The following is a 15,172-nucleotide window of genomic DNA, read 5'->3' as shown; positions in this document are numbered from 1 at the left end:
CATTAAATTGATGCCAAGGGAGATACTTTGATAGGAAAGCTTATTGCAGAAAATTCACTATAAAGAGTCGCAAATATGAATTCATATATCACATAAAATTTGATACTGTATTCCTTGCAACTATTGCAAGAGGTACTGAAAGAAATCATTTCAGAATCAGAATTTGAAGATGAATTTCATTAATATTTAGAATTGACAACAATGAATTAGTCTTCATTTACAGATTATGTACGTAAAATTGGACTCCGATTTAATTAACAACGTGTCAAAAGCGATTTTTTGACAAAAAAAAACTGGCAAATTGGCATCAACTAAAACGTGCGCGAGAGAGAATCTTCAACGCCATCATCTCAAAGACAGTACATTGATACATGCAATGACAGATGGAGTGTCGTTCCCGCATATTCCTGAATTGATAAGCACGTCGGGATTTCTTGACAGAGGAGACGACACAATTTTCAAAAGACAGTATAATTACACTTTTACGTCTGCCGCCAGCGCGGAAAAAATGAATGCTAAGAGGGGAGGAAAAACGTGACGGAATTTTACTGGAATTTACTCCCAAAAATACACAGATTTGATACTAACATCTTTGATTTACGTCTTTTAATTGGCGATAAAACTTCATCTCTTTGAATTTTATCGGATATCAGGCCAGACGATGGGCTAAATATGAGAAAGATAATTTGATACATTATCAGAATGGGTTAAAAGCATAAGGTGAATATTAAAATACCGCATTAAACATATGAAAGCAAAAGTACGTACCATCTATCCTTCTGTGTTTAGTAAACCAGAAGTGATAAAATAATTAAATAGGTTACCTGAGGAATATGTTTTGATTCCAGCTGACAAAGCTTGTAACAGCATTGTCTTTGTTTATAAGGCTCATTATTACAACATTATTTTAAAGGAACTTGACATTAATCCCCCGTTTGGCAATCGTAATTATACTCTTACTGCCCTTTCAAAAGATGAAAACCATGCTTCAATTTAGACACATTTAACATCTCAGTCAATGGATCGAATTGATATGAGTTACCGTACCTATACTGGATTCCTAACTACATAAAAACCTTTACAAAGATGCCTTGCTGAATCCAGTAAGTGTTGTACCAAGCCCATATATTTTCTCCTCACGAAAATATTAACAGCTGTGAAGGAGAAACTTCAAACTTATTGTGCGACTACATATGTCAGAAGTGCTGTTGATCAAATGTGGATTCTACAAAATTCTAAAGAACTGTTAGTAAACTTGAAATCGGAAAACGTTTCCCAAATCAATAACATGAAAACCTTCGGCATTTCAACACATTATACAACCATTCCACACGATAAATTAAATACTAGACTTTTTGACATCATAGACAGTTGCTTCTTCAACAAAAATGGAAAAAAGGAAATATTCATATTTACATGTAATGATCAGTCATCCAAACAATTACTTTGTTTAACACCACTCTGATTCCACGCACTTGAAGTTGAAATAAAAAATATGCTAGAGTTCCTCATTCACAATATCGTCGTGGTCTTTGGTGATCAGGCCTTCCAACAGTCTGTTGGAATTCCCATTGGTATGAATTATTATCCTTTGTTAGCTGACCTGTTTCTATATTTATATGATGCGGAATTTATTCAAAAACATCTACGTGAGAAGAAAAAATATCTTGCTGTAGCCTCCAATTCGATATTTAGATATATCGACTACGTTTTGTCTATTAACAATAATTTTCATTCATATGTCGATTCGATATATCCTTGTCACCTCGAAGTAAAAAAAAACATCACCGAGTCGTCCACTTTTGCTTCATACTTAGATATTTATTGGAAGTAGACATTAACGGCAAACTGACAACTCAACTGTATGATAAACGGGATGATTTCAGCTTCTCCACCGTTTACTTCCCATATTCATGTAGCAATATTCCATTATCACCTACATATGGCATTTTCATCTCTCAAGTGATTTGACACGCAAGAGCTTGTTGTGCGTATAGTCAGGTTTTGAATCGAGGCAAGCTAATGACAAACAAGTTGATGGTTCAGGGGTTTAAACAGTCTTGATTGAAGTCAGCATTTCACAAATCCTATGGTCGTTATAACGATTTGGTTCGTCAAGTCAACTATAATTGGGTCAAATGATGTCTGACGTGTTTCATACCAATTGTTACACCGTTCTTGGCACACTGATTTTGACTACAGATAACTCCATTTACCTGATCAGGATATAGGGCTCACGGCGGGTGTGACCGGTCAACACAGGATGCTTATTCCCCTTAGGCACCTTATCCCACCTTTGATATGTCCAGGGGTCCGCGGTTGCTCAACTGTCTATTTTGTATTGCTTATATTTGACTCCACGTTTTTGGCACGTTGTTTTTGGCTATAATAGCTCTAAAACTTGATTGCTATTTCGGATTTAAAACATTTCGGTTGAGCATCACTGAAGAAACATTATTTATCGAAATGCGCATCTGGTGCATCAAAATTGGCACCGTATAAGTTTTACATTAGAGTAGTTAAATCAATCGGATTCCCTCATTTGTGAATTCCTATAATCTTTTCATATATTGTTTCTAGAACTCTGATATCCTCTACAACAACATCCTGGATTATCTAAAGTTCGACAAACATCTGAAGTCACACCTGAATAGGAAACGATGTTTCGTTCTAGGCTTTAAATCCGATGGTTCTTCATTCCACGACACGCTTTCTGAACTAGAGAAATGCATGGTTTCAATTGCAAAAGAAGAGAGATGGAAAGAATCCATTCCTACAGACTGGGCACTATCTGAAGTCGTACTTGGAGAACTGAGAAGACGGAAAGTGAGAATAAAGTCTGTAAAGGAATTATCAGAGAAATGTTTTGGGGAAAACAAAGAGAAATACACACAAATCCGCGATATTCTGAAATTTTATCACGATATAGGCGTTATACTACACTTTGACGAAAGTTCGCTTGCCGAAACTGTTATCATTGACATCCAGTGGTTTGTTGATTCCTTCAAGAACATAATAACCGATCCAAACCATATCAGGGATTTTGTCGACAACGATAGCGATTGGTATTCCTTTTACATAAGTGGTCATATACTGGACAGACTTTTAACCGATATTTGGAATAGTCGGCACTTTGAAATGAACCGCTGGGAAAGGAATCAAAACAAAGCAAACTTGTTGCAATATATGCAACGACTTGGTCTTATTGCAGTTGGGACATATGCACATTACATCCCCTGTATGAACAAGCGGAGCTTTGGTATGCAAGAAGAGAACTTTTTCCACACCATCCAAAGTAAAACATCAGTACTGGTCTTTCGATTTCAATTTTTGCCATATTTTTTTTATTTCCGGCTTATTGTTGCTTGTTTGACGAAAACCAATGGCGAATGGATCGTTTTAGAAGACAACGGACTCTGCTTATATAAAAACGTGGCTTGTTTTGTATATAAGCAACATGCAATAGCTCTCGCTGTGAATAGATGTTCAATTCAGCTTCAGGTTTTTCAACCTAGCAAAGATGTAATTGTGAAAGATGTTACTCTAGAAATCCGTGACAATATTGAACGATTGCTGAACGGTCTGACCAGTAACTTTCACAAGAAAGTGATGTACACTGTAGGATACCAATGTTCAAAACAGGAAGTGTTTCGTGAACATGATGACTGTTTTGTCGAAGAGAGAGACATTCATGGGAAAGGAAAAATCACTTGCCCAAAGCATGGAATGATCAATCATCATATTCTGAGTGAATCTACTCTTTTGGTTTATTGGAAGCAGGTATTTTCCTCGATGAGAGTTTGACAATTCATCAGTTATTTGACATGTAAATTATTTCCATAGAAAGTGTTGATAATTCGTGATCATCGTTTTAGTTTATAATGATAGTTTTCCTTTTAATAGGATGTCCTAGCCGAGATAACAGGTGAGTAGGTTTTTTACTTCCATTCCTGTTTTATTTGAAATAGGGATTAAATACACATTGTGTGAACAAGTAACAGTTTCAACTGAAATTTACAATGAATCGATAGCTTTAGAATGTGTCTAATTATTTGGACGTGAGTTTCAGATTTGGATGATCTCATGGACAGAGATGAGTGCACCAGTCTGTCTGAGCCTGAGTTAAGGAAATTCAATTTCAAGACTTTTGACGAACTCACAAAGATTGGACGAGACGCACTCCAACTTTATTTTGACAGAATATTTCCACCAATGGACTTGGCCACTGTACTCACCAATAACAAACAAAGACTACAGCAAGGACATCAGAGACTGGATACAGACCAATGTACCCTACTATTTCCAGGTATCAAAACCATCATCCTTTTCCACTTAGTCCTACTTCGTTTTCACAAGGGGCATATTGGTTTGCTCCTGTCAGTCAGTATATCAGGTGTTGCCTGCTCAAAGAAAGGTAAAGAAAACGAAAAATTCATTCGATAAAGCTGTTTTATACCCCGTGAATCGGTCTCAAAGCAGGTAGCCATTGTTTGTTTGCATGATCTGTTGCACATCTTTATAAGTGGTCATCTCAAAAGATTACCGACGGTACAAATTAACTATTCAGAACGAATGATGGGGTGACCAGTGGGGGAAATAACATATTGAGGGGGGGGATGATTCTGTATCAAATAATTTCATTCTAAAGAGGGGGGGGGGGGTGGTACGTTTATAAGATCTATGCAAGCTATCCACACTTCAGGTGCTTGTAATAAAGAGTTGGACACACACAGACGCGTTTACACACCAGGCGTTGGATCAGGTGCCTAGGAGGGGTAAGCATCACCTGTCGACCGGTCACACGCACCATGAGCCCTATATCTTGAACAGATAAACGGAGTTATCCGTAGTCAAACTCAGTGTGCCAACAACGGTCTAACAATCGGTATGAAGCATGTCAGACAGCATTTAACCCAATGATAGATTCCATTCTCAAACTAGTTTGTTTTAACGACCATAGACACTGCGAAACGCTTACTTTAAACAAGACTGTTGAAACCCTGCACCATCAACTTGTTTGTGAGTTGCTTGACTACGGGTAACTCCGCTTACTTGATCAAGATATATGGCTCATGGCGGGTGTAAACGATCGACAGGGGATGCTTACTCCTCCTAGGCACGTGATCTCATCTGGTAGGTCTAGGGGTCCGGATTTGCCCATTTATCTATTTTGTATTGCTCATAGGAGTTGTGAGATTGATCACAGTTCGTTATCTTCACCTTTTATAGCTGTTAATATTTTCGGGAGGGGCAAGGATATGACTTGGTAGAGTACTTACTGGATCCAGCAATGTATCTTTCTTTGTAAGGGTTATTTATCTAGTTTAGGAATCCAGCATTGGTACGTTACTCATATTTATTCGACGCATTGACTGTGATATTAAATGTGTCTTAAATTGAAACATGGTTTTGAAGAATTTCATGTTTTGAAAGGGTAGTTGCAAGTACGAAGAGTAAACAAAGTGGAGTTAATTAATGGCAAGTTCGTTTAAAATACAGCAGTAATAACGAGTCGTACAAAGCCAATGTTGTTACAAGCTTTGCCAGCTGGAAGCAAAACATATTCATGATGTAAGCTATCTAATTCTTTGGTCACTTCTGGTTTATTAAACACAGAACGATAGATGTTACGTACCTTTGTCTTGATATGTCTAATGCGGGATTTTAATATTTATATTATATTTTTAATTCATTCTAACTATGTATCAAGTTCTTTTTTTATATTTAGCACATCGTCTGATCTTACGAACTATCTGCTTCACATGAATTTAACTCTTTATACTATTTTTCCTAAAGATTAGATGAATCCGGGTGTGACCGGTCGACAGGGGATTCTTACTCTCCCATGACACCTAATCTCACCTCTGGTGTTTCCAGGGGACCATGTTTGCCCAACTATCTATTTTGTATTGCTTGTGGGAGTTCTGAGATTGATCACTGTTCGTTATATTTGCCTTTCATTGAGGTTGAGGTCAAAGGTTTAACAATTAAGGTTAATCTACTCTGAACATTGGGATATGTTACCCGATTAATATAATGTTATTCCTTTGCTTAGCAGTCATGTAACTTAGTAAACTTGTTCCCATAAAACGTTGATAAGTTTTACTGGTTTTGAGGTCAGGAATAAGACTAGATGTATCAGATATTTCACTTCAATATCTAGAGACACATTGGCTTTACAAACATCAAGCTCGGTGTACACATGTACTTCTACCCCCTACAGAGTAAACCATTCTCGTTGCTTAAATGTCTTACTAGTATTGTGCCTCATTTTACAATGCTATAAATCAATTAATCCTGGATATACTAACTACTGCTTATTTTAAAGTTCAATGTTTGGTAATGATTAAACTTAGTATTGTGGTTGTGCAACTCATAATGATCCACGACTATTCCGAAAGAAAACTAAATATAAAATTAACTCCTTTTAATATTTCCAGGTGGGTGGCTACATCTTGTAAAAAAAAAATTGTTGGTTTTATGCTTTGTTATCAAAATAAACCTGAACGCTAGACATAGGTCTAAATCTGTAGTACTTCAACTAACCCCTAAAGAGTAAACCATCACTGTTGCTTAAATGTCTTACTAGTATTATGACTCATTTTCATTTTGAATATTACAATGCCATAAATCAAATCATTCTGGATACAACAAATACTGCTTATTTTAAAGCTCAATGTTTGATAGTGATTAAACTTACCATTGTGGTTGTGCAACTCATAACGATCCACGATCATGTCGAATAAATGCTAAATATAAAATTTATCTCCTTTTCATCTTAGCTGAGGGATGGATACATTTAAAAAAAAATCTTGGTTTTATACTTTGTTCTTAAAATGAACCTGAACGCTAAAGTCTACATTTGTAGTATTTCAACTACCCCCGGTTGCTTTCTCATTATGAGTAAACGTATGGGACGTAATGCAAACCATAAACCAACCAGCAACGACAATCATAAATACTATACTTGTGTCAAGAATATTATGTTCTGATTTACGATGTGAATTGGGTCGTTCGTTCTGCAACCAGGAAGCCTGGATTCAATCTAACACCACGTCAAACCTAAGACGTTTACATGGGTAGGCCTGATAGCTGTTCGACAAGCGACACGGTTCTTTCGTATGTGACGTATATGCTATAATAAAACTTTACTACTGGTGCCCAGAGTATCGTGCAGTCTCCAAAATTTTTGGCACTACACCTAACGATGATGATGTTTTTGCATTAGTGAAAAATTCTAGAATGGGATGTAAAAGAGTATACAAAATAAATATTCCAAACATGAACGATACCTCCATCCAACAAATAATATTGACCACCCTTCTTCCAAGACTAGTGACTTTATATATGTAATGGGTGTTCTTTTCTTTTGATCGAAATGCAATATTCTTTCTTGGAAAACGTAGATTATCTGTATAGTTTGTTGAATCGTTTACTTTCACTCATGAAATTCATTATCGAATTTTTCGTCGTTTAAATTTACATGAAACCAATGTACATGGTATCCTTGCAATTGATTACTCCTGTATATCTAATATCAAGATAAAATAAGTTTAAAAAGTTATGCATTTGGGATATTCCCTGTGTTAAGTCAAAGCAAAGACGTCTTACATAGTGAATCTACCTTCCGTAAGATTGTCAATAGAAGTAAAAGACGTGGGTCACAAGTCACGTTAGGCAATATCACAATGAAATCCTCCATGGCATATCATAGTTGTAAGTGTCATACCCAGGATAGAATCAGTATTTCTTCACTTAAAGCTTATGATTTGCCTACATGAGTGATCAAATATCAAATGACACATCACGATACATTAATACATTCAGAAAATAGCTAAACTATTGTATAGTGAAATGAACTATGTTTACAAATCTGTTAATATGCGCATTCAAGTTTTTGAAATAATTACCTATCGAATTAGTACACACATACCTATACTGGGGTTTCCCAAAATATACCAGTATCAATATGAGGGTTTATGTACCCTTACCGTTTCACTTCGGTATTTACGTACATGTATGTAATCAAGCAAGTGTGATGGTTTCGTATAAAAGCAGCCTGGTCCATTCAGAATATTTTTATTGCGGAGCCGTGAAGGATTATTTCCAATTTCTAATTAGATTTTTCTTACATGTCAGATGAATTGGGATGGCTATAAGACAACAAGTCACTTTTTCTTATACGACGTAAGCAGCTATATAATTTCGTCCTCTGATCAAATATCAATTTAAAGTATCAATATCTGTATTTTGAAACCTAAAGATATATCATTAGCAGCATGATAGGTTAACGTCAACTGACACTTTCAGTGATACGCCACATTGACATAGATGCCGTCAACATAAGCAACATTCTTCGTCATAAAAGGGTTCAAGTCTACACCCTGTATCTCCTACAGCTATACTTCTACTATTGCATCCAAACTTTTTAATTATAAACAAACTTTGCAGTGCCAAGATATATACCATCTTATACGTAATCCACCAACATGTTCTTGTTCTTCATCTTCTTTCAACTATAGTCCAGCTGGACATGTCATTACTGGTGATGTTGATATAGTTGAAAATGAGGACCTCAAATCACTTATTCTAAAAGGTTCTAAATACAGAGAACCTCGGCCTTTTCATTGGCGACAGAACTTCATCTCTATTATCAGTTATGTCGAAGATTATGCCAGACGATGGGCTAAATATGGAAAAAAAAAAGAACTAGATACATTGTCAGAATGGGTTAAAAGCATAAGATGGATATTAAAATCCCGCATTAGACACATGAAAACAAACGCACGTACCATCTATCCTTCTGTGTTTAGTAAACCAGAAGTGGCGTCGGTAGCCTAGTGGTTAGGCCGTCATACTCTCGACCGAAAGGTCGTGGGTTCGAGTCCTGGCCGCGGTAGGGCTGACGTTGTGTCCTTGGGAAAGGCACTTTACATTAATTTCCTCACTCCACCCAAGTGTAAAAGGGGTACCTGGCTATAGACAGTGAAAGATATTGTTAGAATGTTAGTGCTCTAGCGCTTGTAATGGCAGCTTGCACTGTATGCTTCCTAGGAGGCTGAGAAAGTTCTTGATTGATATAAGGTCTGCCGGGGTAATAATGTACATTGATTATTGTAAAGCGCTTTGAGCAGCATACGCTGGAAAAGGCGCTATATAAAAGCAATTATTATTATTATTATAAAAGAATTAGATATGTTACATGAGGAATATGTTTTGGTTCCAGCTGACAAAGCTAGTAACAACCTTGTCTTTGTTTGTAAGGCTCATTATTGCAACTGTATTTTAAACGAACTTGACATTAATTCCATTTTTGGTAATCATACTTATACTCCAACTGCCCTTTCAAAAGATGAAATTCTTCAATTTTAGACACATTTAATATCCCAGTTAATGGGTCGAATGAATATGAGTTACCGCACCTATACTGGATTCCTAAACTACATAAAAATCTTTACAAACAAAGATACATTGCTGGACCCAGTAAGTGCTCTACGAAGCCCCTATCTTTGCTCCTCACGAAAATATTAACAGCTGTGAAGGAGAAACTTCAAGCTTACTGTGCGACTACATATGTCAGAAGTGGTGTTAATCAAATGTGGATTCTAAACAAGTCTAAAGAACTTTTAGTAAACTTGAAATCGCAGAATTTTTGTCCAAATCAATAACATTAAAACATATGACTTTTCAACACTATACACGACCATTCCTCACAATAAATTAAAGACTAGACTTTTTGACATCATAGACAGTTGCTTCTTCAACAAAAACGGAAAACAGAAATATTCATATCTAGTGATCAATCATTCCAAAACCTACTTTCTTAAACACCACTCTGATTCCACGCACAGATACTCTGAAGTTGAAGTAAAAATTATGCTAGAGATCTCATTGACAATATCTTCGTGGTCTTTGGTGATCAGCTTTTCCAACAGTCTGTTGGAATTCCCATGGCCACGAATTGTGATCCTTTGTTAGTTGACCTGTTTGTATATTCATATGAAGCAGAATTTATTCAAAAACTTCTACGAAAGAAGAAAAAATCTCTCGCTGTGGCCTTCAATTCGACAATTAGATATATCGATGACGTTTTGTCTATTAACAATAATAGCTTTCATTCATTTGTCGATTTGATATATCCATGTGAGCTCGAAATAAAGGACACCCCAAAGTCGTCCACTTCTGCTTCATACTTAGATATTTTATTGAAAGTAGACATTAACGGCAAACTGACAACTCAAATGTATGATAAACGGGATGATTTCAGCTTCTCAATCGTCCATTTCCCACATTTATGTAGCACTATTCCATTATCACCTGCATATGGTGTTTATATATCTCAACTGATTCGATATGCAAGAGCTTGTTCTGCGTATAGTCAGTTTTTGAATCGAGGTAAGCTACTGACAAGCAAGTTGATGGTACAGGGGTTTCAACAGTCTCGATTGAAGTCAGCATTTCGCAAATGCTATGGTCGTTATAACGATCTAGTTCGTCAGTACAACCTCGCATTGAGTCAAATGCTGTCTGACGTGTTTCATACCGATTGTTAAGCCGTTCCTGGCACACTGATTTTGACTGCGGATAACTCTGTTTACCTGATCAGGATATAGGGCTCACGGCGGGTGTGACCGGTCAATAGTGGATGCTTACTCCTGCTAGGCACCTGATCCCACCTCTGGTGTGTCCAGGGGTCCGTGTTTGCCCAACTATCTATTTTGTATTGCTTATAGGAGTTATGAGATTGATCACTGTTCGTTATCTTCACCTAACGTACTACAATTAGATGGAAAGGGTCAAAACATCGTACGTGTGTCGAAGTGATATAGCTTTGTTTTTAAAACTGAAATAGGGAATTGTTAAGATTCTCTTATTCAAAAATGAAATAATGAAAATCGTATTAATGCTTGTATGTTTTAATTCTGATAATCACGTTTATAGATTCCGCCTTGATAGATTATGCCTTGTAGCGATTCACGGAACATCCACCTTGTATTGTTTTGAATTTGATTATACATGTTCTTCGCTGATAAATTTTGTGTCTCATGAAATTTTCCAAAGCTTACATCCTTCATTTTAGCCGATAAATCGATTCCCTCCTCAACTGCTTTTGATGTGACCGTCATGTACAAACTGTTGAGGAATTACGGACCAAATCTTCCACCACCGACCAAAGGCTGGGGGAAGAAACCCGACATTGGAGAAAAACGTCCTACGGATGACGTGGAGAGAATCCGGTTCTACAGGAATGAGGTAGAACATAAAACACGGACAACTAGCGTCATGGAGAAGGATGACTTTAAACTGAAATGGGAGGACCTTTCTCAGGTGACAGTTGTTTGGATTTTAATGTAGAATAATATATATGCATATAAGGGTGTACATATTTCCTTAATGGTGATATTTGCGAATTTAAGGCTCACAAAAAGTGTCTATGTTTGCTTGGTGGCGAAGAGTTACGACAAAAGTGCAATATGCGAATAATCAAGAAAGATTTATGCATATACCTACTCTGTATTCCCTATTCTCGCGAATATTCAATATGGCAAAATGATCCGTAAACATCAAATCTTGTCAACAGATAATTTGCATGTAGTCTGTTAAACTTGTGTGATCCGATGTTGTTCATTTTTTTTGTACAGAATTACCTTCAAGCAGATGAATTAGTTTTAAAAGTTATTATCTTTCCCATAATCACATGCGTGAAAACATTTACATGTTAAAGAAAACAGTGAACAGACAATTTAAAAAATAAATGAGTGGGAATGTATAGATTTATTACTTTGTTAGACATATATAAATAACCCAAGCGCATTAGGGAAATATCAACAGACTGTATACATGTATAACTCGGACACATTAGGGAAATATCAACAGACTGTATACTCGTATAACTCGGACACATTAGGTAAATATCAACAGACTGTATACATGTATAACTCAGGCACAATTGTCAAACCTTGGGTTTGGAAGAGCGTCACACAACAACTTACTAAGAGATGTTTTATATTTTCATTTCTGTAAAACTCTTGTAGTTACAGACTACATAGATGAGACCACCGATGATCTCATCTCGAGCTGGACACTGACTGTCACCTGCTGTGTCTTCTGAATATCTATGAGATATAAACTAGTGACAGCTGTTTGTAAACATTGATTGTGTTTATATCTCTCAAATGCTTCGATAAGCAGGAGGGTTTTTATCTGCGTATGATCAGATTTTAAATCGAGGCAGGCTACTGATAAGCAAGATGATGTTAAAGTGGTTTCAACAGTCTCCTTTAAAGTCAACATTGCGCAAAATCTATAGTCATTAAAATAATTCAGTTTGCCCATATATATGAATTATTTTAATGACCATAGATTTTGCGCAATGTTGACTTTAAGGGAGACTGAAAAAAAGAAAAGGAGATGAATTTTTATATAAGAAGCTGACGATGGGCAAGCTACAATCATCTCCTTCGTCATAAAGCTGAGTTGTTAGTTTACTGTTATTGCTTTTAATTTAGCAATATTTTTAAAAGGTGGATACATTTTGTCGGAATGCAGGTCATACAACTGTAATCATGGCTTTTTACATGCATTTTAACAATTACAGCAATAAAATAAGAGCTAGTAATTTTACTTTCCGAGTTATGCCTCTTTTGAAATTAGGGATAGTAAATTACTCGCCAAGATTTAGGAATCTACAATATACATTTATCAAGATCACCAGTACTTGTCGATACAAATTGTACATTAAAGGTTTAATCGATGCAGTTTTGATTGTTAAAAGACGAACTGCAATAAGTTAGATTTACTTTTAATTCTTTTTATCAAAATTTTCCCCTTTCCGCAAAAATAATCCTACTAAAAATTACGATTTCCCCCCATTAAAATATTCACATTTATAGTACATGTTACATTAAAAAAATATGTAGTTGAGTTTGAACTTTGAAGACTACGGATATAATTTGATTGTAATTAATGTGATATTTGTAACTTTCAAGAAGAACTCACAGGTTATAATTATGCTTCCAATCTTACCAATAGGGTACTCATATTTACAGTGAATATCTGAAGAAAACGCTTATGATTTCAGTCTTAGGCATATCAAATCTGTTTTGAAAAGTTGTCGTTTGACATCTTACCTACCATTAAAACCTTTCGAATTAGTTAGATAATACTTATTGGTTATACATATATCTAATTAATGATTTAAATAATCTAATTTACAATTTCGACTTATCATAAGGTAGAATGCTGTTTGATTTGTTTCATGTCAATTGGTAGGCGTTCTTTACACACTGATTTGACTAGAGATTACTCCATTTACGTGATCAAGATATAGGGTTCACTGCGGGTGTGGCCTGTTGACAGGGGATGCTTACTGCTTCTTAGCACATGATCCCACCTCTGATATAGCCAGGGGTCCGTGGTTGTCCAACTCTTATCCTTGTATTCTCTATACGTTTAAAAATTCACGTTTTTCATTATCTTATGATAACTTCTTATTTCTGCAGGCAATATTAAGACTGAGTAGTGGTTCCTTGAAGAAAGACATTATGGCATTGAGACAACAACGATAAACACACTGAGATGATCATGAGACACGTAATAGAATAGCCAGTTCAGAATCAAGAGTTTGAGTTCGTGAAAGTGTTGCCGTGGTAACTGCGTATGGCCATACACATACCGTGTTTCATTCCATGAGACGTGCCTCATATTTTGTCAGGAAATACATGCTTGTTATTTTACCATAATGCGAACATCAAGTCATGCATGTTTCGTGTAAATAGTAGAAAAATTATGAATGGAAAGACACTACTGTACATGTTATAACAACTATGTTTGAAGAAATGAACTATATGATTTAGATGTGTGATTAACTCGTATCGTGATTACACATCTACAATACACACGTAATATGTATTGTCTGGGCAGCTCTGTACACAGCAATGAAGTGCCAGTTTTTAGGTATCATTTCCTCTTTTGTCAAAACGTTAATTAACATTAATCACTCATTCATAATGAAGACAATGATGAGAATTATTGGATATAGAAATATTGGAAAACGAGGTTTGATTATAGCTAAGTTGTGTACATATATGTATTGTGTGGTTCAGGGAAATACAGATCACGTGTATCATACATCATTATCTAATCGTAATAAATATATAATCAAAAATAGTTTGTTGAAATTCCAATGATTGATCTTGCTAATTACATCCCCACTACAAAATTGATAAAAATTTACATTTCCAGCAGCTGTTAACGGGTTTTCCACCAAACTTAGGGGCCTTAAACCCTTAATAAAACATTAAATTCGATCTAATAAGTTGCATTATCTACTTTGGAAATAGTGCAATATTTTGTATTAAAATGTAATAATGTATTTCTATCAATTACTTGGTGGGTAAATGCAAAAATTACAGGTCGGGAAGTCATCATGTTGCATTGTTTGTATTTAAACTCACTTTTAATTCACAGACACACATATTCTAAACCGCGGCAAAAAAAAAATCAAATAAAAAAAAAACAACGTTACAGTAATGGAAATGTGATTAAAATAATTTTCAGTGGGTAGTGAGAAAAGAACAAACAGTAAGTTATAACCAGTTGGACATTTACCTGTATGTATCTATAAACCGGTGAAGGACTTAATCGAGTTTGGTTAGAGTTTTCTTTATATACTAGGAGATAAGCTTTTGTTTTGAGTATGTAGAGTGATTACAGTGCATCCTTTGTGTGGTGCATATTGTACTAATCGAGATATTGGCACGATCCTTTTCTGATGATATCACTTTACTAAGAACGATAACTCTATCAGTGACAAACTACAATATCACCTTACATTCATATTCGATAACAAATTTCTATGTTCGTTATAACGATCTAGTTTGTGAATACAACCTATCATTGGGTCAAATGTTGTCTGACGTTTTTCATTCCGATTATTAGGCCGGTCTTGGCACTCGGATTATAACTATGGAAAACACCGTGTACCTGATCAGGATGTTGGACTCACGGCTGGTGTGACCGGTCGACAGGGGATGCTTACATCTCAAAGGCACCTGATCCCACCTTTGGTATATCCAGGGATACGTGTTTGCCCGACTCTATATTTTGTAATGCTTATATATGTAGGAGTTATGAAATTGATCACTGTTCGTTATCTTCAACTTTCATGAAA

The 15,172-nt window shown here is 35.8% G+C and overlaps 1 protein-coding gene across 2 annotated transcripts in view; it reads left to right on the top strand.

Annotated features, from left to right (window-relative positions):
* Positions 1-14,167, top strand: part of LOC130052910 (uncharacterized) — an 82,540-nt gene extending 68,373 nt beyond the window's left edge. Inside the window, exons 12-16 of one of the 2 annotated variants that reach the window (XM_056159114.1) lie at positions 2,581-3,780; positions 3,904-3,925; positions 4,070-4,414; positions 11,081-11,328; positions 13,503-14,167. In XM_056159114.1, the coding sequence (XP_056015089.1) occupies positions 2,581-3,780; positions 3,904-3,925; positions 4,070-4,414; positions 11,081-11,328; positions 13,503-13,568 (1,881 nt within the window). In that variant the 3' untranslated portion in view covers positions 13,569-14,167. The remainder of the gene's footprint in view (positions 1-2,580; positions 3,781-3,903; positions 3,926-4,069; positions 4,415-11,080; positions 11,329-13,502) is intronic. The other variant, XM_056159115.1, reaches the window with a different exon arrangement.
* Positions 14,168-15,172: the final 1,005 nt, after the last annotated feature.

Source organism: Ostrea edulis, chromosome 3 (genome assembly GCF_947568905.1).
Source record: "Ostrea edulis chromosome 3, xbOstEdul1.1, whole genome shotgun sequence".
In the NCBI taxonomy this organism is placed as follows: domain Eukaryota; kingdom Metazoa; phylum Mollusca; class Bivalvia; order Ostreida; family Ostreidae; genus Ostrea; species Ostrea edulis.
This window is presented reverse-complemented; position numbering and strand designations above follow the sequence as displayed.